General features: G+C 37.7%; 1 protein-coding gene across 7 annotated transcripts in view; it reads right to left on the bottom strand.

The window, feature by feature from the left end:
- The window catches only part of EYA1 (EYA transcriptional coactivator and phosphatase 1), a 160,128-nt gene that overhangs the window by 137,517 nt on the left and 3,731 nt on the right, over positions 1–18,880 (bottom strand). For 3 of the 7 annotated variants that reach the window (XM_060243648.1, XM_060243650.1, XM_060243649.1), the window contains exons 2-4: positions 17,276–17,325; positions 15,698–15,825; positions 14,091–14,153 (exon numbers count right to left, since the gene is read on the bottom strand). In XM_060243648.1, the coding sequence (XP_060099631.1) occupies positions 14,091–14,153; positions 15,698–15,821 (187 nt within the window). In that variant the 5' untranslated portion in view covers positions 15,822–15,825; positions 17,276–17,325. Of the gene's footprint in view, positions 1–14,090; positions 14,154–15,697; positions 15,826–17,275; positions 17,344–18,880 lie in introns of those variants that run through there. The other 4 variants (XM_060243651.1, XM_060243652.1, XM_060243653.1 and 1 more) reach the window with 2 other exon arrangements.

The raw sequence follows: 18,880 nt of genomic DNA, 5'->3' as shown, positions 1-18,880 counted from the left end.
CGCTATTACGCAAAACTGTGAAGTTTTAAAAAAAAAATGGCCGTGCCGGCACTTTGGGGAAGCGCCGCGAAATGCTGATGATTGGCCAAGCGGGTGGATGGGGTGGGAGGACGGAAAGGGAGAGGGTGACGCCCCCAAAGCAGTCGATCCGGCGTGGATGGATTTCGCACAGGAAACTCCGCTGAGTGGATCCGGAGGTTTTCGGAAACTCCGGCAACTTGCTGAAAAACATACTCCGGCGTAAAATCCCTGAAGCGCCGGAGCAAAGCGCAGCGCCGGAGCAACATGTGCGAAATCCAAGAGAAGATCCGGAGGTAAATGGGGCGCTACGCCGGAGCAAACGCTAGTGGGAAAACGGCCTCTGTCTGTCACTAACTGCTCTCAGCCGTTAGCTGTCAATCACCTCTGAGAGTTCCGAGCACTCTGGCCCCCACCCTCAGATCACCTGACGCAGGCTCTATGCATTCTTAGTTTTCTTGTTAACCCGTTCATTACCGTCACAGGCAGTATTGTTACAAAACAGCCAACAAGTGCCAAATAATTAAACCATTCTTTCCTAATGCAATGGTTCCGGATAAAATTTTAGCATTAAGCCTTTATTACTTTTAAGTATTCTGTCTCCTTAATTTCTCAAAAAAGCATTTTCACTTTTTGTATGAACTACATATTTCCAGCCACCATGACTTTAATTACAAACAGGTAAAAACGGTAAAGGTAGCCTCCCTGTGCAAGCACCAAGTCAATTACTAACCCAGGGGATGACAACACATCACCACATTTTATTTGCAGACTTTTTATGGGGTGGTTTGCCATTGTCTTCCCCAGTCATCTACAGATTACCCCCAGCAAGCTGGGTACTCATTTAAAGGATGGAAGGCTGAGTTAACCTTGAGCTGGCTACCTGAACCCAGCTTCTGCCAGGACTGAACTCAGGTTGTGAATAGAGCAGAGCTTGGACTGCAGTACTGCAGCTTACCACTCTGTGCCACAGGGCTCCCCCAGTTACAGGCAGAAAGACACCCAAATACTTCTATTGGAGGCATGAGCTCTGTGCAGTGCTAGGGTTGCCAATCCCTAGTTGGGGGCAGGTGATCCCTCAGTATGGAGGCCCTCCGCATGCTTCAGGGTTATAAAAAAATAGGAAGGGGTAGGGAACTATCTACTGGGGACTCCATTATACCCTATGGAGATGAATTCCCATAGGGTATAATGGAGAATTGATCCATGGGTATCTGGGGCTGTTTTTTTAGGTAGAGGCACCAAATTTTCAGCATAGCATTCACTGCCATTCCTTAAAACACCCCCTAAGTTTCAAAAAGATTGAACTAGGGAGTCTAATTCTATGAGCACACAAAAAAGGTGCCCCTTTCCTTCATTAATTCACAACTACACTTTCATCTCATATACCTCACACACCTCTTGAGGCACTTAATTCACAACTACACTTTCATCTGCACCTGATGATGAACCTCTAGTATTTTCTGATGCAAATATACTTACTGCTGTACAAGAAATGTTATCACATGCCCTTTCATTTGCCAATAATCATGATGAAACTGGGGATGGTCACACTGTTGCCGGAGATGCTGAAAGCAATATGTCCAAGTAAACTGTGTCTGATGGAGGAATATTGGGTCAAAAGGGTGTTATGGAAACCAGTTTCCAAATTAGACAACACCTTTGAACATTTTCATTAAAATGGCCAACACTATATTCAATGTAGAATGTGTTTCAAGTTTCGTGACACAGTAAAATGATTTTCAAATATTATTCAGGTGCCCACAATTGCAAAAGAATGTGGGACTATTTATAGTACTGAGATGCAGGGCTTTTTTTGTAGCAGGAACTCCTTTGCATATTAGGACACAAATCCCTGATGTAGCCAATTGTCCAAGAGCTTACAGGGCTCTTAGTACAGGGCCCTGTACTAAGTACAGTAAGCTCCAGGAGGATTGGCTACATCAGGGGTGTGTAGCCTAATATGCAAAGGAGTTTCTGCTACAAAAAAAAGCCCTGCTGAGATTATTCAAAAACATTTGGAATAATCCTGTCATGCTTAAAGCATTCTGTCAACCTTGAAACCTGTTTTTTGCTTTCTATGGGAAAAGCAAGACCAATGAAAAACTGGCAAACAACATTGATGGTCTTCTCCTTAGGGTTGCCTGGTCCTCCTTTTTCCCCAGCAGGGGACTATGAAGAGTGTTTCGGAGGGGGGGCGGGGCATCCCCACCACATGATATCACACAAAAGTGATGTCAACATGTTGGGGACCAGCGCCCTGCAAGCCTGAAATCCAAGCAGCTAATTTGCTCCTTGGAGGTCAGGCTTGTGGCTAGCATCTGCCTCTCCCCCACCATCCTGCAAGATTGAAAGGGCCCCTCCAGCTGATTCATGGGAGCTCTTTAAATATTGTAGGGGGGAGGGAGAGGGGTTACTGCTCTTAAGAGTGGGTCTTCCCCACTATAGCCTTCCCAGAAAAATAACTGCAACTCCTATGAGGCAGTGAAAGAAGAGAGAGACAGCCATCTATAGTGATCATTTATCAGCTTGCTATGTGGGAAGTGCAGGTTCAAAACCCCCAAAGCAAACGTGCTGGGTGAACTTGGTCTGGACACACTCTCAGCCTAATCCACCTCACTGGCTTGTTGCTATTCCTCATATAAATAGTTTATATTGCTTTCCTACTGAGAAAGACTGGATCATGAGGGCATGAATAAAGTGATAAAAGGAAGGCAAACCCAGTTGTACCCAAAAGAGCCATGTTATAAGGAGCCCAACAAAACACACATACAGAGAAAGCATAACAAGCCCAATACACACCCAGTGGCAAGGCATACAAAAGTTCATACCTTGAATAAAACTCTATGGGTCTTAAGGTATTTCTCCCATGTGATTGAGGCAGCCAAAGAAGGGGAGGAGCCTCAGTCAATGGAAGTGAAGAAAGGCTTGCCTTTGTCTCCTGTGAGTTGAGGAAGCCTGACCAGAAAGCAAGCTCTGGCTCATTCCCTCTGTCCCTCTGGAAGGGAGAGGGGAAGGAGCCTCAACCAATTCAGAGAACAGAGGTTTGCCTGTCTCTCTCTCCTGTGCAAGAGGGTCTGGCAAAGCAACAGTACCAACAGATTCTTCGTGGCAGCCGGGAGGATTTCCAGATATTGGGGTAATCCTATATGGTGAGCTACATTATACATTACACTTAGGGTTGCCACCCTCCAGGTGGGCTCAGGAGATCTCCCAGTTGATTTCCAGACCACAGAGTTCAGTTCCCCTGGAGAAAATGGCTGCCTTAGAATGTAGACACTGTGGCATTGTACCCTGCTGAGGCCACTCCCCTCCCCAATCCCTGTCCTCTACAGGCTCCGCCCCCAAAATCTCCAGGCCTTAACTGAATTATTGTATCAAAATGTTTGTGTTGTAGGAATCCTGAGTATGCTGTTCAGGTGTGTATCTGTAAGCTGCAAACCTACTTTTGATTTATTGACATTCATTACAGAATCTCATGGTCAGAATCTAATGGAATCTCATGCCACATTCAGTACAGACTAAAGGAAATACCTCTTTACTCAATGAATTAAACTTTGGAATTCATAGTCAATGTACATAGAGACGGCTTTAAAGGGGGGTTAGACAGATTCACAGAGGATAAGTCTATCAATGGCTACTAGCTGTGTGATGAGTAAAATGAACCTCCATACACCAAGGGAACAAACCTCTGAATGTCAGTGCTGGGAGGCAGCATAAGGAGAAAACCTTGGCCTCTATGCCCATTTGTATGGTTCTCCAGGATAGCTAGTTGACTGCTGTATGAAACAGAATGCAGAACTGGATGGGACACTGATGTGATCCAGAAGGCTCTCCTTATGTTCATAGGTACTTCTGGAACAACTGGTACGCTGTTGCTGCTTTACGTTATGCACTAATCAAAACATATAGCAGCCCTCATTTGCTCTTCAGTCTCTTCACCATCAGCTTTTGTTACTTTCAGGCTCAGTAAAATCTTATACAGTCATCCTAGCTTTCTAAAAAAAAAATGTTTTATATCACTAAATTTATTGATTGCTAACATTTAAGTATATTGTGAAGTCATTCTTTAATGGACTACACATTGTACACCTGTTAGAAACTGACAAAGAGAACAATTTGGAAACCAAACACTGTTCAAAATCTTCCCTACAGAATTATTTAAGATCTTGGGCACCTAAAAAGCCAATTCATCCACCTGTCAGACAATTGTGACTTGACAGCACTTTCCCCAACTCCCATTCACAGATACCCTCAACATTTTGTGTTCCAAGAACAACCTACTTTTACAAGAACATTGATAGCAGCTTAATTAATAGCAATATATATATATATATATATATATATATATATATATATATATATATATATATATATATATATATATATATATATATATATATATATATATATATATATATAATACCTGAGGATTTCCCCTTCCCAGTATGTGGAAATTCCTGTTTTCTCTAGGTAATCTTTTCTGTTTTCAGTATTCATGGGTCATCCAATTTAATATTAGATACAGTAACAAATTTAACTCTTGCTCAAGAAATGGGCAGGATCATTTATCACATTATATTTTCCAGGAAGGTGAGCTTACTCCTCTGTAGAAAAAATGGCACATGCCTAAATTGCAGGTATGCCATGTAAATGCTAGGGTTTTACAGGTGAGCAACTATCTGCATCCATACTCATTCCATATCCTCAGGTGGGTAGCCATATTGGTCTGAGGCACTAAAACAAAGTTTGAGTTCAGTGGTACCTTAAACACCAACAAAGTTTATTCTGGGTATAAGCTTTTGTGTACATGCAAACTTCATCAGATACATTGAAACAGTTTTCCTCAAGCCTTACATATAGGTAGAGAGAGCTCTCTCTATATAAGACTTGAGGAAAACTGCTTCAATGTGTCGGATGAAGTGTAGAACAAAGTTGGAGTCCAGTAGCACCTTTAATACGAAGTTTTACTCATCACAATTAAGAAACCTAATGACAGGCATCAATCTCTAATTCTGATATTGCTGTTTTGATGTTGATGTTGCCTTTGCTGTTTTTTCCATCCAGTCAACCCAAACCAATGATTCCCAGACTCCAATTTGTTATTCTTTTAATTTGGTAATAATTATTTTGCATATTAATTCACTTCCTGCTCTCTACAGATGTAGAACTGCTAATTCGATCCCATACTATTGTCTGATGAAGTGTGCTTTTAAACTATCTATGCTTGTGTATGTGTATAAACATATTTGTATTTAGGAAAACCATAATGTAAGGAGTAAATTCTGATAAGAAAAGGATAATTAAAATGTAAATGTAAAAGAATGCACAGTCACATTGTTCAGATAGATCATGGGGTCAGGTTATTTGAAGGTCTGTGTCTTTCTGTAGTGTCCTGCCTGGCAGTTCTCTTCTTAAGCCCTGTACCCTACCTGCAGAGGTGAAGTGGATTGCAACATGACTTTTGCAGAGGAAATACATCATCTTTAAAATGCCCCTAATTTACTGAACTCTAGATTGAAGGTCAAAATATTTTGCTTTACCCAGCCTGCAAAAAAACAAGATGCTGACTTTGCTCTCATACAGCTTCTAACAACTCCATCAGTGGACTCAGCAACTTCAGTCATACCATCTCAGGTTCATACTCCTGCTCATCCTCTAATGTGATTTAAGCCATCACGTGTCAGCAATGCCCTTCCATCCTGTACATTGGACAAACAAGCTGGTCCATTCAACAAAGAATTTATGGACATAAGTCTGACATCAGAAACCACAACATTCAAAAACCAGTGGGGGAACATTTTAACCTTTCAGGACATTCAGTTGCTGACCTAAAAAGAGCAGTTATCTTGCAAAGGAATTTCAAAAAGAGATTAGAAAGAGAGACTGCTGAATTGCAACTGATAAGCAATAAGCACCTGGATTGAATTGAAACCTAGATTTCCTGTCTCATTACCTACGCTTATTTCTCCTCATCTACTACCTCTCTGCATATCACACCTAACCCAATCACACCTGCTATTGTCATTTGACTGCTAATGTCATTTGGCATCTGAAATCACTCCACTTTCCAATATATAGGACAGATGGACTCACATTCTAGCTGTATCTTAAGAAGTTAGTGATTTACCATACCACTTATTTTCTCTCATGCATTCTCTACCACAGATTATCCACCCGTCAGTCAATTGTGACTTGACAGCACCATGTTAGTCTTTAAGGTGCTACTGAAACTTTTGCTCTTTTCTATTGCTTCAGACAGACTAACATGGATACCCACCTTGATCTGTCTCCAGGCTTTTAATTTAAGGCTCTGTCCTTTAAAGGTATTTTTATGGTCTAAGTCTAACCTGAGGAGTATTTGTTTTCATTCTAGGCTGCTGAATGTTTGATACTTTTCTTTAATGGTTTATGGTCACTTTTAACTTTGTGAAAGGAGACTGGGGGATAGTCAAATGGGTTATAGCTATTAAAGTTAGAGGTCACTAAGCCATAGGATGGGCGGCCATAAGTTACTTCCAACCTATGGCCACCCTGTTTTCTGCAGGGAAGGCAGATGTCAGAATAGTGACCTCCAAAATGTCCTATCGTTACCAGTCTTGCTCAGGTGTTGCAAACAAAGGACCATGGCTTCCTTTATTGAGTTAACCCATGGATTTCTTAAGAACAAGTCATGTCAGACTAACCTTATCTTATTTTTTGGGGAAATTACTACTTGCCGGATCAAGAGAATGCTGCAGACATAGTTGATTTCAGTAAGGCTTTTGATAAGGTTCCACATACTATTTTTTGACACGTTGGTAAAAAGTGATTTGGATCCTATTACTGTTAGGCGGATCTGTAACAGATCACACCCAAAATGTGTGAATGGTTCCTTATCGTCTTGGAGAGGAGTGACATGGAGTGCCTTAAGGATCTATCCTGGAACAGATGAATGAGGACTCAGTCAGCAATTTCTCTATGTCAGTTTGACAAGGAATCCTGGAGGCTTTTGCCATCTTCTGGGCACAGAGCAGGGGTCACTGGGGGTGTATGTTTGTGGGAGAGGTATTTGTGAACTTCCTGCATTGTGCAGGGGGTTAGACTAGATGGTCCTGAAGGTCCTGCCCAACTCTATGATTCTATGATCTCATGTTGGGTCTTCATCTTTTCCTGCTGCCTTCACCTTTTCCTAGCATTATTGTCTTTTCCAATGATAAAGGCTTAACAATGATAGAGCCTTAATGGGAAGTTATTTGCCAGGTGATGTTATTTAACTGTGTGCCATTAAAAGATTCAGTTGCCATTTCCACACATTAAGCTTCTATTAAATGGGTAGGAATCCCCCCCCCCCTTTCAGGTTATAGGCAACTCTAATGGTCAGCACTGGAAGAAAAATAGATATCCAAATCACTGGCTGGGGCAGATTTTTTAAAACATTGTTTTCTGCAGGAAAGACAGATGTCAGATCTCAGAAGCTAACTAAAGTTGGTACTTGGATGGGACACCACCAAGAAAGTCTCCAGAGAGGAAGGCAACCTCTCCTCCTCACTTGCCTTGAAAGCTCCATGCTGGAGTTGCCTTAAGTCAGCTACAACTTGACAGCCCTTTACACACATATACACACAGACCCATTTGTTTCCAGTTAATCTTTTTAAAAAAATTTGCTTAAAATGAAATCTGGGTTTAATACAAAATAACATGTTTAAGTATGAACTTATCTCCTTATAACTAAGTCCACTGCTTTATATCAAACACACAAAAATGAGGAAAATTTCATTTTTGAGGTTAAGCATCACATAGACCCATATATTGTTTTTATTCTAATCATAAACTTATCGATATGTATAATTTCTCACCAAATTACACAGACATTTACTTTCTTTGTCATGAAATAACACCCTTCAAAACTTGCTAGGTTTTATTTCTGAAATGTTCTGAGCTCTCATCTATGCAGTACTTCACTCAGTTTTCAGAAAAGCTGTTGGCTCAATTCATATATCACTAAGATTAACCAGCTAAGAAACAGTTTAAAATTTCAATTTCAGTTTCCTATTTGCAGGGAAAAATGAGAGGGGAGGAGGGAAGGTACACATAAGCTGGCTTGTTCATGACACGATGAAGTTTGCACTTATCTTCAAATAAATGATCTTCCTTAGTGTCTGAATGCATATAGCCAGAGCCAAATGAAAATCCATTAATTTTATAATTATTTTATAATTTTCTCCATTAGGTGTAAATACAAATTATTTCGTCCTTACAAATGGGCACTCATGTACAAATGAGCACATGAGGTTCTGGATTATACTCATAGATAATGTCAGTATGTTTTGTTTTAGCAACCGTTGAACTATTTAGGTAAACAGATCTTTGCATTAATGAAGATCACTAGTCAGATAAATGCAACTGAAGTACAGGGTATAATATTTATTGTTTTATATTCAATTATCTTAAAGAGATTTTATATTGATTGAATTCACTGACAATAAAAACCAGAAGATAGTCTTGCAAGCTTGTTGCAGAAAAATCAACAAGGATTTTTATCACAGCTTAAAGATGCACAAATTGACTCTTGACCACAAAATCACATGCTACAATAAATCTGTTAAATCTTTAAACCATTATGACAACTCTGTGAAACATAGTTGTAAAGCCCGTTGTATCTCAGGATAGTCATATGGCCAGAAAGAAACTTACAACTCCGTGGAGAGCCAGTTTGGTGTAGTGGTTAAGTGTGTGGACTCTTATCTGGGAGAACCGGGTTTGATTCCCCACTCCTCCACTTGCACCTGCTGGAATGGCCTTGGGTCAGCCATAGCTCTGGCAGAGGTTGTCCTTGAAAGGGCAGCTGCTGGGAGAGCCCTCTCCAGCCCCACCCACCTCACAGGGTGTTTGTTGTGGGGGAGGAAGGTAAAGGAGATTGTGAGCCGCTCTGAGACTCTTCGGAGTGGAGGGCGGGATATAAATCCAATATCTTCTTCTTCTTCTTCTTCTTCTTATAGTCTGTTTCAAACACACAGAGCCTTCATGCACACTTTCATGAGATAGGATGTTCCTTTTCTTCACTCTGTTTTTCATATGTAGTAACATGTTCGTTCTATGAAATATTAGCAGATTGTCTGTGGAAATGCTCTCCAGAGCATTTAAGAAGAAGAATTGCAGATTTATACCCCGCCCTTCTCTCTGAATCAGAGACTCAGAGTGGCTTGCAATCTCCTATATCTTCTCCCCCCACAACAGACACCCTGTGAGGTGGGTGGGGCTGAGAGGGCTCTCACGGCAGCTGCCCTTTCAAGGACAACTCCTGCCATAGCTATGGCTAACCCAAGGCCATTTCAGCAGGTGCAAGTGGAGGAGTGGGGAATCAAACCCGGTTCTCCCAGATAAGAGTCCATGCACTTAACCGCTACACCAAACTGGCTCTCTCCAACTTTCTTGGATCCTCCCCCAACTTTCTTGGATCAGTGTCTACTGAAAGGACTCATGGTGTATTTATCTCAATATTCCCAATATGTTACATTTTCTGGGGCAACAAACATCCCAAATACAATTTGTCTTTTCTCCAGGTTGTATTATTCCCTTGGTGCTTTTTTGTTTACAGAAAGAAAACTATAAGCTGCAATTTTGGGGATGCTATTTACAAAGGTGCAGGTGGCAATGACCTAAAAGTTAAAAGTTGTAGAGCCATTTGTCTATGCTTTGTGCAAAAAAACAAAACGGACTACCATTTTACTATAGAAAATTGGTGCTGATCTAAGACTTTTTGTTGTTACTAAAAATGAGATTTCTATGGCAAAAAAACTGTATATATTGTATTTGTACTATAATTGTAGTATACTTTTCTTGTTACTTGCAAGTTTACCTGCAAAAGACTACTGAAAAGACTTTGTCTTCCCACCACATAAAACCTCTTGAAATTTCAAAATTCCCCTTTTGCTCTGCTATGTATTTTAATATTCCATATTAATATTGCAACTGGCATACAGAATAACAATGTATCTAATTCTCAGTGTGCCCCCATCTGTGGACCTAAATCCAGAGACTAGGGCCATGGTTTGGTTCCTGTCTGCAAAAGGCAGGGGAAAGGCCCTCCCCAGGGCTATTTTGACCTTTGAAGGACGGCTTATCAGGTCTAGGGCCAGCAACAACCACTGAGGTGACTTGTTACCATGCAAGTTGCATGACTTGCCCAGTCCTGGCTGCTTGCTACTGTTTAACAGCAGCTACCCAACAAAAGCCAGTGTGGTGTAATGGTTAGAGTTTCAGATTAGTATTTATTTCATAAATAATGAAAGGAGTAAGTTTTGCCACAAGATTTAATTATTGGTGAAATCTGGCCTATATTTGTACTATATTAACTTCTCTATATTAACTATTATATCATGAATACAGATTCTAAATTAGAGTTTGCAGTTATAAAAAAAAATCTGTTTCAAAATATAATTTCTCCAGTGAAAACAAATGTTAGGCTTCCTGCTTCCAAAATATACAGAGTATACCCATCTATGCCTTTTGCAAATGAAAGGTGGGCCTTGAGTCATGTATTTCATATAGCACAACATACTGAAAAACAACCAGGGTATCATGAAGATCCAACGATCTTCATTTCCTTGTTCAGCATATGCTTCCCATGTATGGCCACTGCCTGATAGCAAAATGACTTCCAGATTCAACTATCCCAATTTAAACAAAGTGGGAAGTGTGAAAATGAAATACCTATTAGCTGCTCTACTAAGACAGAAATAGTATGTTACTGCCTTAGCAAAGAGTTATCTTACTGTCACCCAAGTTTATGACTGCATAACAGTCCATAACTAATATCTACCCTACTATTCAACCACTCTCACATCTAAACAGTATAATGATAACATTTTGAGAACAATAAGGTTCTTAATTTTTCCCTTAAAAGTAGAAACAGAAGATAATGCAATATAACAAGATAATCAAGAGACAAGAAGAGTAAGAATATAAGGAGGAAGTGAACAAAAATTGCAAAATTACATTGGTAGACTGAAATCTAAGACTGGCAATAGGTAAAAACATAAACATTATAGGACCAGGATAAAAATGGCTAAAATTTATATATCTGGGCCAATCATAATCCCATCATAAATGTATAGAAAATGGGAAGTCATAATGCAAGGAATAAAATGCTTATATAGCATATTCAATTCACACAGAATATGTACAAATAAGGAACATTAACATTACATTACAGCCAGGTAATTTTAATAGATTCTCTTATTCATAGACTAAAAACATATCAAGATCTATATGTAATATTATGATACTAAATGTGCTCACTTGAAGGCAAGTTATATCAAACCACAGGAAATTTAAGATGCTCTTAAATTTCACTAAAATAAAAGGGACCTGATACATTGCTCATTCATTTGAACAGGATTTAGGTATCCGTGACATTCTTTGGATTGCATCCAATGGCTGAGATTCATGTATGAGGGAAGACCTCTGAGCTTCTACAACTTCCACTTCCAGTTGCAGCACCTTGGATGCAACTTCAGAGGATTTCCAACTTTCAAAAATTGTGAAATGCTTCAATAAGAAGGGAGTCTCAGAAGTCTTAGTTACATGTACAGAAGCTGCCCCCATTACCAATGTGTTCACTTTTATTTATTTATTTGAAACACTTTTATCTTTCCTTATCTGCTCAGTCTCAAGGCAGCTAACAATACAATGCCAAGTCTTAAGGACACAAAACTGAGCCTGCTTTGGCGGGGAGGGCAGGATATAAATTAAATAAAATAAATAAATAAAAATAAATTAGCAAGATTAAAAAAAATTAAACAATGCACAAAAAATCTAAATGCAAATATTACACTTAAAATATGCACAAATTTAAATGAAAGGCAGCCAAATCTGATCTCTGGAGTAGGTTAGGTTATTAGTGCTGAGTATTTCTACTTACAATTCTGCCACATAAAATAAATAATGAAATGAAGAGTGTTTCTGTACCAGCCACCTATACACATGAATATACGCATTCTTTTTAAAACTAGGGGGAAACCCCACCAAATACCTACAATTCTACAACATAAAATAAAGAATGAAACAAAGAGTGTTTCTGTACCAGCCACCTACACACATGCATATACGCATTCTTTAAAAACTAGGGGGAAACCCCACCAAATACTTCACAGATTCACTAATATCAGAATCGAACTTTATTGGTCTTAAACTCTGAATTCTAATATGCAAGCTTCCTGCCCTAACATAGGATTGTCATTAAACGGATTCATCTGGTAATCTGAAATTGTTGCTGCAGCAATATGCTGGAATAATCATCACATTGTAACTTTCTTAAAGCATTTTTTTAAAAATAATGCTATAGAAGCATTGCTTTCATACAAAAAAGTAGACATGAAAATCTATCTCACTGCTTACTGACACAAAAGCACATAACCTTCTTCTATTATACTGACAGAGATTTGTTGATACCAGCACATTTATCCCAGTACTACAATTTGAATCTTCCATAGCTTATGAAGTATTGATGCGCAGGAAAACACCAAATGAAGCACCCTAAAGCATTTCATATCATTATAATTGTGACTGAACATCTGATTTGCTTATTCAATAATCATACACAGCACAAAATAGTCTGCCAGACCCTTGCTACCTCTGCTGTTTTGAAACAGTGTTGCAACCCCCCCCCTCAACTATAATAATTGTTTTTGTAGATATCAAAAGTGCTTAAACAGTTCTGCTACCAGTCAAAATTCACTTTCTCTATACCATCCTTATCAGAATATTAGTCCCCCATCTGTGATCAGAGTAGAGTTTAACAAAGGTACAAAGTTGTAACCTTTACCAATACTTTTATTCTCCCCAACACGAATCAACACGAATACATAGGTATGACACAAAACAAAAACTGTAGCTTATGAGGCAAGAGTAATAAATTCAGAAGTTTACTAAATGAAATAAAGTAATAAACTGTAATCCCAAATATAAACTTAAATTGGGGGTGGTGGGATCCTTCTGAATTGCTTGGGACTTTTTCCTGAATAAACATGCTAAGGATCAGGATAAATAAACAGCATTTCTTTCCATAGCATCACAAGATATTAAGACATATTATATTAATTTGGTTTAGTCCTATTCTGTCACTTCTGGATAGATCTTTTGTTTCCAAAAATATAGATGTCATGTAGGCAGCATGAAGAGTTCTGACAGTGTAATACATTAAAAAATACTAATTGTACAAATTGTATTCCATCACCCAACTAAACTTAAGTTCCTTGCTCTAAAAAGGTTAACCACTAAGTGTGAAGGGAAAAATATTAGCTAACGATAGACAGACATCAATCAACCACATCCTCCTGCAGTATATTAATAAGAAGCACATTTGAAAAGAATTAAATAATATGGGTTTGACATATTGCCATTTCATTTTGGCATTTTAAACTTAGAAAATGCATTTTGTTCTACAAGGTTCTATGTTGTAAAATTCCTTACTGATGTCAAAATTGTTTCTGAATTAACTTATTATCATGCAAAAACAACCCAATACAATGTGCAAGACCTATTCTCATTTAAATTAATGCAAGATTGCAATTCTGTAGTACTGATAAGGTCATAACACCTGTAAGATCTGGCTCATTCTATCCTTAGCCGTTATAAAATACTGACTACCTGTTTATTCTGTGACATATTTTATTGCACATGCAATAAATGAGCAACTCTATCTTAATCATTTAAAAATAAACATATGAAAAATAAAGGCAGACACAATCTACTATAAGAATACATTACTCTTTATTCATAGTTTTCGTTTTAACTTGTTACTGTCTACCTTCAATATTCTGCAGACTAAAGTAACATGAATTCCTATTAATGAGATAGAACAGCTCCTACCGTGTTCAGTGAAAATTTCATATATAGTTGTAAAGCAAATTTGGCCTTGATAGTGCATGGGAAATAAACCTGGTTTATATACTTCCTCCCCCCCTCCAATTCAGACTCATCACTGAAAACAACCCACAGCATTTACACTTTTAGTTAGAACTTCCTGAGAGTTTGCAAAAGCTTAACATGCATGCTAACAATTGTGCATTCACCAAGGCTACACAAACCTGCAGTGGTCTGTGTATTAGTATTTAACAACCAGTCTGCAGTGCTGAGCAGAGTCATGTCACCTGAAGGAAAATTACAAAGAAAATAAAATGCTAGTAGTGTTTTACATACATCCCATAAGAATATGTAGAAAAAGTCCATCAAAAATATTTCCTTTAAAGAAACAATATTAAAGGCAGTATTGCAGGCTCTGATCCTAAGCACACTTTACTTGGAAATAAGTTCCATTGAAATCAATCCAATCCATTGATTTAACTTCCAAGTCTGTTTATTTAGGAACAGGAAGCAGGTCTTATGGGTTGATCACTAGGATGAGTTAAGTATGCTTAGGTTTCAAAACCTGAAGTTAAAAGTTTCAAATTAAATTACAAGACTAAACTCATCACTACACTTACAATCAATACAATATATATATTCTGTGCAAAGACTAGATAAAACAGATAATCTGATCTAAACAATACTTCTTTAATGGGCAGGTTTCAGTTTAGAGAAAAGGAATTCAAAGAGCATCTAGCTTTATCAGATTCAATGGAAATATCAGTTAAAAGTACAAATGAAGCAAAGCCTCATAGTACATATGATATCCCAAATACTTTTCCGTGAAGAAATTAGATCAGAAATGTTTGGGAGAAGGTGCGTCCAAGTAGGTGGTGAACAGACTGTGTCATTTGTTTGCCTGATGTATTTTCTTAGAAGACAATGCATAACCAGTCTAACAACAAATTCTAATTTTCATATTTTTGTTTTCTAACATGCAATACTTTCTAGTGATAAAGAAATGCTAAAATGTCTTTTACTTAAGACATATTCTGTTACTAAGATTAAGAACACCTGAGATTTAGTACAATGTTATATGAACATTTTCAACATTCCTCAGAAAAAGCTCAGATGGATTATCCTATCACTACTGATATGCCAAGATGATCCTACTCATTCCATGTACACATGTACGTTTTTAGCATACCTTTTAATTCTTGTCTTTCACAGGGTAGTACATGCAGGCTGCACAAACTACAGCTCTTTATACTTTCTGCTAATGAGCTACCTTTCCAAGAGGTAAACAAACTACAATAGGAGACAACATTGAGGCCTGTATCACTAAATTTGCCTGTATCACAATTTTTTGTGAAAGTATATATTAGGCAATCCTGAAGCCAATCTACCATAATTTATGTCCATAATCAAACAATCAAACTGATAATACTGAGAATTGTTAGTATTCAACTTCATATTGCACAAAACATAGAAACCTAGATAGTAGTAGCATTTTGTAAATGTAGGCACGGGACTTTATATAGAATGAACTAACAATCTTATGCAGCATTACTTAATTCAGCAGTAATGTTGCATAGAATTGCACAGTAATGCCTCACAGGGTTGATAAATCTTCAGACTCTTTGACAAAGCGGGTGTTACCACCATATAAAAACAAATCTTACACAATAGACAATGAGATGCCAGGGAACAAACAACATTTTATTTCCTGTCTGAGGTTCTGTTGGTCTTTATATTCACCATGTGCTATATGAAGTGGTATATCTCTAGATACAGGCATTAGTACTAGGCAGCATCATGTATCAGGAATATTCAAAGATAAAGAACTCACCTTCTGTGCCATTGGGTGTCATGGAATTATTACTTATGTGAGAATTATCAAGTTTTGGACCATTAGGGGATTCGCTACTACCACTTAGACGGCTATGTGGGCTGGCTAGATCCTGCATTTCCATAGACCTTAAAAAAGAAAAGAAAAGCAAATTTGACTAATGCATTCTATCTGACTGAAAAGATAGCTTTAACATATCAGCTATGACCAATTATACTATTTTAAATGCATTAGTATATTCATAAAATAGTCTATCTAAATTTATTTGGGAAACTTCATATAATCAATTCATGATTAATGCTAACATTTATAAAATTCAAGTTCTAACAGACTAAAAATACATATAGTCAGTTCATATCAAATTATATTCTTATAGAGTAAGCATGAGTGGCAAAAAATTAAAAATGCATTAAAAACTACATCCCAGAAGCAATAAACTTATACTGTTTGCTTGCATGTAATTTACCACCCAATTGCAATTTAATGGGTTTCCAAACCAAACAAAACACATGAAGTAATAGCTAAATCTACAGTCTACTGACAAGGAATGAGATATTCATGATGTATGTGTTTACTCTAGCAAACTACTTAATTGTTCCTCTGTTTCCGCTGAAACAAATGCAGCATTAAAACATTATTATGTCTACTCTCTTGTTTGCTTTCTGGATTACATAAAGCGTGCCCAATTGAAAAGGCATAAGGCCAACATTCACTGAATCTATACAAGCATTAGTATGCCTTAGCACTTTGCAGTGCTTGAACTGTCACTTAAAATAAAACAGGGACTGAAAATCAGTATTAAAAAGTCAATATTTTATTGACTATACCATCTCTTAACTGCTTAAATAAAATACTGTGATTCCTAATCAAAACAATAATTCGAAAATATTAACTATTCGAATTCCATTAAATAGTATACACTTATTTGACAATGAAGAGGCAATAGTTAAATAACACATTCTAGAAAAATGGGAGGTCTACATACAGATGCTGATTGAAAACACTTCAAGAATGAAGAAAAAGACAAAGTTCTCAAATACTTCTGAATTTCACATTTTAAAACATATTTTGTTGGGGGGGGACCCTGTCTTCTTAGGATAGTTTTATACAGCATACACAAAGATTACAAAGGCAGGTCAACTACATCTGAAAATGTATTAGGCATTACCTGGAAGAAAATCCCAGGGATGTCAGTGGGATTTACCTCCAAGGAAACATGAATTTGGTTAAACTATACAATTTTCTACTATTAAAACATATTTTTTTTCCATAGTAAAATATTCCATGCTACAGTTGTTTTCATACATTACACTGACTTTCAAACGTTCTAACTGAAATAGATTTAAATACAAAATTCCTTTTATTTAAAAAGAAGGAACTATCAATATACGCAATGGAAAAAATCTGTATTGCTTAATGGAACAATCTATACATTACGCACATATTTAAATTATTTCTTTAAACACTGAAAACTGTACTCCAAATTAAAATTTATAAACAAATATAATTCCTGTGCCTCACCAGAAATAAAAAAAACCCCTGCATTTCATAGAAAAGCTAACTTGATTTTATCCTTACCTGCAAACTGAGGAAACAGCAACATCTGAACTGGTTTGGGATTTTTGCACCTGCAAACCAGGGACACAAATAGAAGCCTCTGTTATTCTACTTTCATGTCAGGTCTTAATCTAACTAAACAAAGAAATCTTCCTTGGGAAGGTAATGCTGTCTTTTAACCAAAAGAGAAGGAGGGGGATACTGCTGCAGTGAAAGACATATTGTCTTTAAATTGAAGCTTCAACTGTTGTTTCCTCCAGCAGGTCTATCCCCCTCCTGTCCATGTCATGTGGAAGGCAGCCAAATGACTGGATAGTGATTCATCATTCGCCTATGACAGCTGTACACTGGATTACCCCTCCCCTAATCAACATGTAAAGTAGTCTTGCTAAGGTAGTTTAGGAAGAGGTGCCTAGGTAAGGTAGCTACTAACTGGGAAGGCATATTGAAGAGAAGCAGAAGCTCTAGCATTACCACCCCCCACCCCACCCCCCAGTAGCCTCTGAAGTTCTTTCAGCTTTTGTTATCACTGGCTGAAATATATTCCCCTCCCACTCCTTTAACTCTTAACAGTCTCTTAACTTTTATCAGGTTGGTTTTCATCTTCATTCCCCACTCACTGTCATTTATGTTTGTGTGTCCAGCCTCTAGTCAATTTTGACAGACAGCAAAGCAGTGTTGAAGGATTCATGTATAATGCTATATTATATGTCTATAAATTGAAATAATACATTTAACCAGGCCAGAAATGTCCCTTCCCCAAATGTCATCCCTTCCCAACAAAAGTTAAACTAGAAATGACCAGATACAGGAAAACATTTACAAAACGGTTTCAAAGTATGGATACCATAATAAAAAAACGGCATGTTATCATTTAGAGAAACAAAACACAGTGATTGTTAAAAGCATTTGCGCATTCTTAGTAAATGCAGCCTGTTCAGTGGGAACTTTTTATATGAAATATGTTGCGGACTAATATTGCATAGTTTCTTGTTATCAGAAAGTGTGTTCTGTTGGGCTGCATTTAATGAATAATCTTTGATACCAGTTTCCTCAGTAACTACCAGCAGGTGATAGAGCCCAGGAAAAGACTGGCTGCTTGCTTCAAAGTCCAAACACAACTTCCCCAGCTAGGGCATACAATGTCCAAATGTCTGAATTCAGAATTCCACTCAACCTGAACTGACATCTCTTAGATGATCACAGAACAAAGACAAGAGAGAGGAGGCATTTTAAGTGCCATAAAAGTCATTCAGGCAAATCTCACTTGTGGGTCTGTAGTTTTTGTTATTTTTAATCAATGGCAGAATTACTACTTGAGCAAGAGTATATCGCTCCTATAAGCAGCCAGACAACATATAATGTTACACACAATAGCAAAAAGCGCTCAGTAACACACACAGAAAAAAAAACCTGCAATGATTTTCCTGAACAGTATTTAAAAAGCTCCATAGTGTGTTTTTAATAGACCATAGCAAGCCAACTCAAACTAGAATATCATATGTGTGTTTGTATCCAGTAAGCCAAAGGGTTTTTTTTTAGAAAGAAAAAGACTCAAGTGTTAGAATGGAAACTTTTTTACTCTTAACCCTAGACATTGCAGTAAAATGCCTTCAGGATATGCTC

The sequence above is a fragment of the Heteronotia binoei genome, chromosome 7, assembly GCF_032191835.1.
Source record: "Heteronotia binoei isolate CCM8104 ecotype False Entrance Well chromosome 7, APGP_CSIRO_Hbin_v1, whole genome shotgun sequence".
Lineage (NCBI taxonomy): Eukaryota > Metazoa > Chordata > Lepidosauria > Squamata > Gekkonidae > Heteronotia > Heteronotia binoei.
This window is presented reverse-complemented; position numbering and strand designations above follow the sequence as displayed.